Consider the following 8,281-nt stretch of genomic DNA (forward strand, 5'->3'; position numbering starts at 1 on the left):
GGTTTGTGGGGACATACCCCAATTGTCTATGGGGCTGTAGGCCCCAAAATCGTTTGTACCGTCCCCTCCATAAATCTCAGTAATCCGCTCCTCAGCCGCCCCCCCCCCCTTCACCCTCCGGTCCCTGGGGAAATGTGGTACCTTGGGTCCCTGCGGGTTCGGTGACACCAGGCTGGCCCCGAGGGGAGATGGCCGTGTGTGGGGAGAGGAGCGCGGCCGCGCTCTCCTCTGCCTGCTTAATTACCAGCATCTGTTTTTATACTGAAAGGGGTGACTCGGGTCGCTTACAGCGGGCCGGCACACAATGCCTGGCTGTTGTAATCGCAGTGTGATGCATTTCCCGGTGCTGGGCACGGGGCGAGGGGTCAGTGCGATCCTTGGGCTGGGTATCGTGCACTTTGAGGTGTGAGAAGGCTCTGTCCCCCGGCCCAGCGCTGTGCCCGGGCAGTTTCGCATCGTACTGGCGGGCAGAGAGGAGAAAAGCAGAGGGGCTGAGAGCAATGTGCTTCCCCCTTAACAGGTACATTTTGTTTCACCCCCATCTTGTGCCCTTGCTATTGCGATGGGGCTGTGAGAGCGCTAAGCTGACAAACGGACCATTTTTCTGAGGACTGCGGGGTTTGTGGTCATTGGAGAATCCAAAACGTGGTTTCCAAAGCTTGGCTTCCCTGCGTGTGATGTTCCCATTGCTCCTCCAGCGTTTCGTCTCCGCTCCACGGAGCTAGGCAGCAGCCTCAGCCTTTTATGAGCCCTTGCTCCACGGCCAAGGAGCCTAACTCAGCTGCTTGACTGTGGGCTGCTTTAAAGCTCTCTTATCCCCGCAGAGCCCAGACCTCAGCAGTGAACTGCGGGGACACGGCCTCGAACCAAAGGTCCCTGCAGACAGGGATGAAGTAGTTAAGGCAGGACAGCCAGAAAATGGTTGCTGGCCGTGTCCGCGCAGCACGCTAGCTCGGAGCAAGGCGTAACGAGCACAGCAATGAGCAGAAAAACTGGCTCCATCCTGGGAAGCCCTAAGCTCTAAGTGGCACCCTGCGAGGCGCCGTCGGTGAAGCGCCGTGCCGGCACACGGCTGCCCTGTTTCTCACGCTGCAGGCACCTCCCTGCGCTTTTGAGTCACCTGGTGTAGGTACGCCTCTGCCCCTGGGGCTGGTGAATCCTCGCAGGCCCGGCTATCCAGGCTGCTCCAAACAACTGCGCTGTTTGTAGCATTTCTGGGAGGAGGATTGTGAATGGCTCTGCCCTGAATTCCTGAGCGTTAGGACACCATCGTCAGCACGGCACTGCTGCTCCGCCTGGGACCTGCTCTGAGCCCAGCGTGGGGCGGATCTGGGATACCCACAGATACGCTTCATTCAGCTTTGCTTTTTTGCTGCTTTGCAGATGTTAATATTCGCCCAGGAAAGCACAGGTGGTTCTGGGGTACCGATGGGATCTGCTGGGCTTTATGGCATGCTGTGGGGTGGGGGTATTTTGCTTTTCGAGGGTGAATCTTGCAGTCTTTACATCTGAGGCCGGACACACTCCAGTGCTTTGCTCTCTGCGGTGAGACTGAGGCTGTTCCACACAGTGTCAGGAGTTTTGTTAACTTAAACACATAATCCTTATTAAAGAGATGCGTTGAAATAGGATATAAACTGCTCCATTAAGTGCAGCAAACTTCCTTTTGTGTAGGAAGGGATTTTCCTGCTCTTCTTTGCTGCGGGACCTGACTGGCCAGTCAGCTGTTTTATTGTGGAGGAGACTGGCTCATACGGTTCACGGTGGCAAGTTCAATACCACAACCGGTGCATTCATCAGCAAGCTGGACAGGCGTCCTCTGTCTGAAGGTGCCTTCATACTCCCTGGGATTAAATCTCTGGGTCAGGACTTAGCCTTAATGCTGTCTTGTACACTTAGCTGGTGCGTCTCTGCTAAGCTTTTTTAATTGAATGATAGGCAAGATCCGTAATACCAGCTCTGAGCTTCTGCTTGAACATCAAGGGAGGAGGCGATCTGTCATTTTAAGAAATCAATGCATCTTCTTAAGGCAGCTGGAGCTTACCATCTCATTTCACCGCTGCCGAGAGATTAACTATACAATTGTCAGGTGTGATTCTCTAACAGACCAGGAAGATAACAAATATGAGTGACAGAAGGTTGATAGCCTTGCCGGGGCAGGGGGGAGAGGTAGCAGAGATCAGTATTTGGTAATAACACCCAGTTATGCAGGAAATGAATGTTCATGCCTGTGTCATGGATCCCAGTCCTGTCGTTCGGGCTGTGTGTGCTGGGAACTGGACCTGTCCTTTTCCCTCGGCCTTGGTGGTGTGAGGGCTTACGGACATAAGAAAAGTCCCGTGGAGTCCAGCTAACCTCGCCTCCTGTTCCAGCCATGGCCTGTGCCAGATGCCCAGGGAGGAGTTTAAAGCAAGGCTTGCACGTTGTGTCCATTTCCCTTGGCACCCTCCCATCCCGTGATTTCTGAAGATGCGATGGTGTCTTTGTATTTAATGGCTCTTGGTGGAGACCATGTCTGCCTTCGAGCTGGCGACGTCTAGGCTATTCAGGGTGTTCGCGTACCCCAGAACTGACCTGGAAAAGGTGGAGGTAGAAGATGAAAGTATTGCACAGCTGAGCTGAGTGCAGTGGCTGAGCTGCTCACGCAGCAAAGGTGAAGTCCTGGGCTTAGCCAGCTTTGCTCCTCATTTTGGCAGGGTTAGGATGTCACCTGAGCACTTTCTAGGAGCACAGCATGGTGCACGCTTGGGTTTATTGCTGGAGTTGTGCAGAGACTTTTGCACTGAGCTTGCTTGTACTTCTCATTGTCATAAAAGCTAACCTTCATCCCAAATTTAGCATGGAAAAATGGGATCCCTTTGGCTGCCCTATCCAGAACAGCTGGCCAAGCCGCTGTCTTGATTTTAGGAATATGAGCATAAACCTGCTTATAGTCTGCAGCTGAAATTTTACTGTTTTCAGTAGCTTTGCATCAGGGATCAATTCAACTACAGGATTTTATAGCACTCTATGAATCTCTTTGAATTAATACAAATACAAATGTGTTTGAAAAAAATCAAATACCATGTACCCCTTCCCCCCCCATCAGCTGAGCTGCCTCTGTAGCAGAGCTGACAGCCACTGTCTGCCACGTTTGTCATTTTGCCCTGTCCTCCTGCCCACAGCATCAAAATAAAGAACTTGTTAGTCCTGTCTTTGAGATCAAGATACAAGCAGACAATTGATTTTCCTCCCTCTTCTCATTAGTGAGCTCTGACGCTTAATAAAACATATATTTCCACTCTCGGGGTAAGCAGAACGCGCAGATAGTGCCTGTCAGAGCGAGCTGGGAACGGGGATTCATCTTTATGGAAAATCAATAACTGGAACAGAGAAATTGGCAGAACCCAAATTAAAAGTCGCTGGCAATTTCTGTCTTCATATTTCATGTCTACTGCATTTCTGAAACAGTAAATTGCCGCAAAGGAAACCACCACAGGGACGGGGAGGAGGATGGGCTTTGTGCCTGGTTCTTCCCCTGCCGCTTCCAGGCGGGACCTCATGGGTGAAGGTGGGTGTCGGGTTTGGAGCAGCTCTTTGGGCAGCGCCTGGTTCAAGGTGAGCCCTGTCCCAGGGACAGGGGGCTGTTCACACAGACCCTTTCTGCTAGAGGTTGTGTTGCCATGGCCGTCGCTGGCAGCGCTGTCATAAAAGTCTCCCGACGTCACCAGCTCCTCCAGGGTTCCTGACTGTGTCCCTGCGTTCCCGGACAGTACCCATAGCTCCTCGTGTTTGCCTGGCCCCACGGGAGCGGGACTTTCAGAGCAGGGCTGCCCATCAGCTGGCTGCGCTGAGCTGCTTCAAATCCCATTATCACAAGGGTGTGACTGATTTACTCACTGCTTGCTCCCAGCTTCGCTGGTGCCTCATATACCTGAAATAAATTATACATTCCAGATATATCCCAAATCTAAATCATCGCCACACATCAGGGAACTCGCTTTGCTCGTCAGGCTGGGATTCAGAAGGCTCACTTTGAGAAGGAAAAGGGATGTAAGTTTTCTAAGGAACCTGGGGGAGAAACTGCTTTTCTGGGACGCAAAGCCCCAGCTGGACCAGGCCAGGAAGGAGTTAATTGTGTCCCCGAGGCAGCAATTATCTCCAGCTCATTACACCCACTAATGGCACCCTGGGAGGGAGCCCCACAGCCTGGACCTGCTGGAGTTTGGGGTAGCTGTTTGCCTACAGCAAGCCAAGAAGTTTGTGGGTTTGGAGGCTGGTTTGGGGCAAAAATCTTCCCTGGTCTGTGCCCAGCCCTGAGACCTGCAGCATGAAGGGCTGAGTGCTCGGGATTTCCTTGGGAAAGGGAGCCTTTATCTGTCAGCTCTCCTTTCCTCCCCTGCTGAGTGTTTCATGGTTGGACAACCCGGACAGGTCTTGGCACTGAAGGGGCGTCCTGGGGCGGACAGACCCTCCATTCTCCAGCGGTGACATTAATCTAAGTACCCAGACACGTGTGTGGGATGTGAGAGGTGAGAGCTCCTCTGAGCTGCAGGCTACAGCAGGGGTTGGTTTACCGATGATCTAGCTCAGGAAGATGGAGCAGGGTCACGGAAGCTCTTTTATCTTGCTGGAAGCTCATCAAAAGCCCGTTCGGATATACTTGTGGTGTGCTGCACTTTGCAAGACAGACGTCCTTGAGCATAAGTTCAAGGGAGGCTGTTGTGTCCCAGATCCCACGAGACGGCCCTTGCTGACAGGCTCATCCAAGCAGCGAGCGTGCATCCCCCTTTCTCCAGGAAAACTTCCCACGGGGGTCACGTTTGCTTGGACGTGGGACAGAGGGCGAAGACGGGCAGTGGGAAACTTGCTGAGCCTGCAGCCTTGTCCCCTGGTTGTCACCTGCGGTCAGTCCCCACTCAGGGCTGTGGCTGGCGGGGGAGCAGTCGGGCTAATGTCGGGATGCAGCACTCCCAGGGAGCTGGGTGTCCGCCCTCCCCAGGACACGGGACATGAAAGCAGCTCCGAGGCTCGAGCATTTGTCCCGCCGGGAACACGCTGACCAGCACCTTTAGTACCAATGGGCAGAGCGCAGCAGGCAGAGCTGGAGCCTGCGTCCTGTGATTTATCGCCTGGCTGGCTGGCTCGCGCTCCCTTCCATCTCTCAGGGCTGGCGCCTTAATCTGCAGCGCCAACGTGCCGGATAAATCAGCCCAAAGCGTTCGTTCCCACAGCAGCCTCCAAGCGAGGCGGGGGCTGCAAACCCCCAGGGCATGAGCAAGGCAGGGGCATTTATTTCTTGCCGTTGAAGGCTCACAGAACATTTGTCTGTGTTCCCAAACATAGGGCCCAGTATTGGAGCATTTCTGTGGTACAAGGAGGAATTGAGGCTCACAGTAAGATAATGACCTGCTTGGGTTCGTAGGAGAGGGGAGGTGAACGCTGTACTTCCAGTTTAGTGCCCCAGAAGGCTTTTCAGAATGGTAACGAGCATCTTTCACAAGACCACGGATGCTGGCCCTTCCCGGATTAAACCGGGAGCAACCGCAGGGCTGGATCCACGCAGAGGGAGCAGAGTTGAAGCTTGGAGCAGTGTGCCGCTGGGTCAGGCTTTGCTGCTGCTCGCAGGGATGCTCGCCCCGGGGGCCTCATCCAGCCTGACGCTGGGGCAGCGGGCTGGGGCACCGCATGGCGGCGGTCCACGTGGTTGATCCGTGGGGGCTGGTGGGGCTGCAACGCGCGGCTGGAGCAGGGGGGGGTCGCTCTGGGAATACTGACAGCCCCCCGGCTCCGGCGGCAGGACAGCAAGGGTGAAGTCATGCCCGTGTCAGCTCATCCATCTCCGCCGCTCACAGGCTGGGCCCGGGGGAAGCGCAGGCTTTGGCAGCTCTAAGTGGGGTTGGAGGCGGATGCAATTCTGGAGAACAAGATTCCCTTGCAAAACCTGTAAAAAAAAAAAAAAAAAAAATTGAAGTTCTTGGCTGAGAAGCTTGTTTAAAGATCTTATCTCTGGCAGAGGAAATAAGGTCTTAATTCCCTCCCTTGCTGCTTGCCTCCCAGTGCGTCTTCGCAAGCGCTGGGTCCCCAGAGGAGCGCGGGGCATTAACTCTGCCAGGAGATGAGCTGGAGATGGGAAGTAGCTTTTGTTCATGGAACTGAGGCTGACCTGAAGTGGCTCTGGGCAAAGCTGCTGCCTCTGCCACGTGCGGTCCCTGCTGTGGGGAGAGGCAGGTGGAGTGTGCGTGGGGTGGGCACCCTGTGCCCAGCACCCTGCGCCCTGCACCCTCTGCAGCTCCACAAATGTGCATTTGAGGCAGATAGCAGGCAAAAAATGTATTTGGCTTTCTGACTTGGCCATCTTTCTTTTCTGAAGCCTTGGTGGGAATCGGGAAGTGGTTTGGGTGATGTTGCTCCCCCCTGCTCCATCCCCCGGCAGGGCTGGCACCCCTGGGGCTGCCTGGGGTTTCTGCAGGAGGAAGGACGGGGTGGCCATGGCTGTCCCACGCACACTGGTAGCTGCACTGCTCCTGTCCGAGCTGGCGCTGGAGAGCTGTTGGGATGCTGTGTGCGATGGGATAAAAGGTACTTAATAAGTGACAGCTTGATGCCATCCACGGCCTTATCTGCTGTGCAGCAGAGCACCGGGGCTGGGCTGTCCCTGTGCCGAAGACCCCCATGACTGTCCTGCAACCGAACAGGGGGACAGAGGGTGAGGAGGGTCCACCCTCTTGCCTCGCAGCACGGTGGCCGGTAGGGAGAGCAGAGCCCCCGCTCGCCAGCGTGCTGGCTTCTGTACTCTCGCGTTTCATCAGCACCTCCACCCGCACGAAGAGCCTCATCTGAGTCATCTGCTGGCTAAATGGAGTGTGTGGGCTTACCGCAGCTTTAGCTGTTCATCTTCTGCTTTGCTGGAGCCTGACACGGGGTAAAATAGAGCTATTCATCAATGTGGAGATGAGGCAGATGAATGTCCTGTACCAATAAAACGGGCCTTGCTCTCCTCCTACCAGCTCAAGCAGCTGGTGTCTCTGTGCTCCAGCGAGGACTGCTTAAGTGGCTGCTGCTTGAGAAGCTCAAGAGATCTTAAAAGAAATATGGACTTAAGTTTTGCACTGAATGACTTAGTGCTCTAGCTGTAAAACGCAGTGCCAGAGCCTCTGTGGACAGGATGCTCTTGAAAATGTTCCTACCATGTGTCGAAGCAGGGAGAGAGAGAGCGAAGCTGATGGCGGCAGCATCTCACCTCTGCTCTCTGATGTTAAATCCCTCCGGGGTGAGGTTGGTGCTTGCCCAGCTGGCACTTGGGACCGCGACTGGCCTCACGGTCATGGTGGCTGCCACGGGTTTCCTTGCCTATCCCACCCTCGCCCTGCTGCCTGCCTGCTGCCTGGCCGTGGCCTTTGCCACGTGCAGCTCTCCCCCTGCACATGCCCTCTCCCGGTCCCCAAGGAGCGGCAGGGCAGGGGATGGCTGGTGCTGGGGTACTTTTGTCAGCTATCAAGCAATTGAAGCATCTTTGTGGAGCTTAGCAGCCCTCTTTACATACGAAATAGCAGGTCTCCAGAGAGCAAATCCAGAGTGAAACATCTCTGCTGGTAACTGACACCAACCTCTCTCTGTTAATGATGTTAAAAGCTTTTCAGCTGTCGGCTGTGCCGTGCGGTCACCTGCCCTTACTGGCTTCTTGCCTGCAGCATGGTGGCACACGTGCGAGCTGACCCAGGCTCCCACCCCAAGCTCCTGTTGGATTTCATCTTCGTCACGTTTGCAGGGGCCAAGCTAATGAGAGCTGGGGGCCTGGGGGCCGTGGGAGCGCACGGAGCATGTTACATGTCCGGTCACAGACAAGTGCATGATGCCATGAACCCGGAGACTGGCAAAATGATCCTTGTCACTGGTGGAGCTCAAAACAGAGGGACGTCATGGGAGCAAAAGGAGCCGGAGGTGCAGCAGCATCTGTGCTGGGGAGTTTGGGGGTGACTGCATGTGGTGGGGGACAGTGAGCTGTGTCCAGGGCGGCAGGATTACGCAGTATCTCTGCAGGCAAGGTCGAAGTGTGCATCTCCTGACAAACCTTTCCTCCGCTGCATCACCTCCTCTCCCTCCTCTGGCGGGATGCCAGTGATCCGGTCCCGATGGCAGGGTCCCTCCTGCTCCCCAGCCTGCGGCAATGGTGCAAGCAGCCCCGCTCACCCCGTGAGCACCGAGCCGGTGACCACGCAGCAGCAGCAGTGTGGCACAGCCGCACCCACACCAGCTTGTCCTGCACCCGCTGCCAGTGCGACCCGAGCTGACCCTGCCC

General features: G+C 55.3%; 1 protein-coding gene across 1 annotated transcript in view; it reads right to left on the minus strand.

Annotated features, from left to right (window-relative positions):
• The window catches only part of FNDC11 (fibronectin type III domain containing 11), a 10,698-nt gene extending 3,390 nt beyond the window's left edge, over positions 1 to 7,308 (minus strand). Inside the window, exon 1 of the mRNA XM_009282757.2 lies at positions 7,303 to 7,308. Coding sequence (XP_009281032.2) covers positions 7,303 to 7,308 — 6 coding nt within the window. The remainder of the gene's footprint in view (positions 1 to 7,302) is intronic.
• Positions 7,309 to 8,281: the final 973 nt, after the last annotated feature.

The sequence above is a fragment of the Aptenodytes forsteri genome, unplaced genomic scaffold (genome assembly GCF_000699145.1).
Source record: "Aptenodytes forsteri isolate BGI_AS27 unplaced genomic scaffold, ASM69914v1 Scaffold422, whole genome shotgun sequence".
Lineage (NCBI taxonomy): Eukaryota > Metazoa > Chordata > Aves > Sphenisciformes > Spheniscidae > Aptenodytes > Aptenodytes forsteri.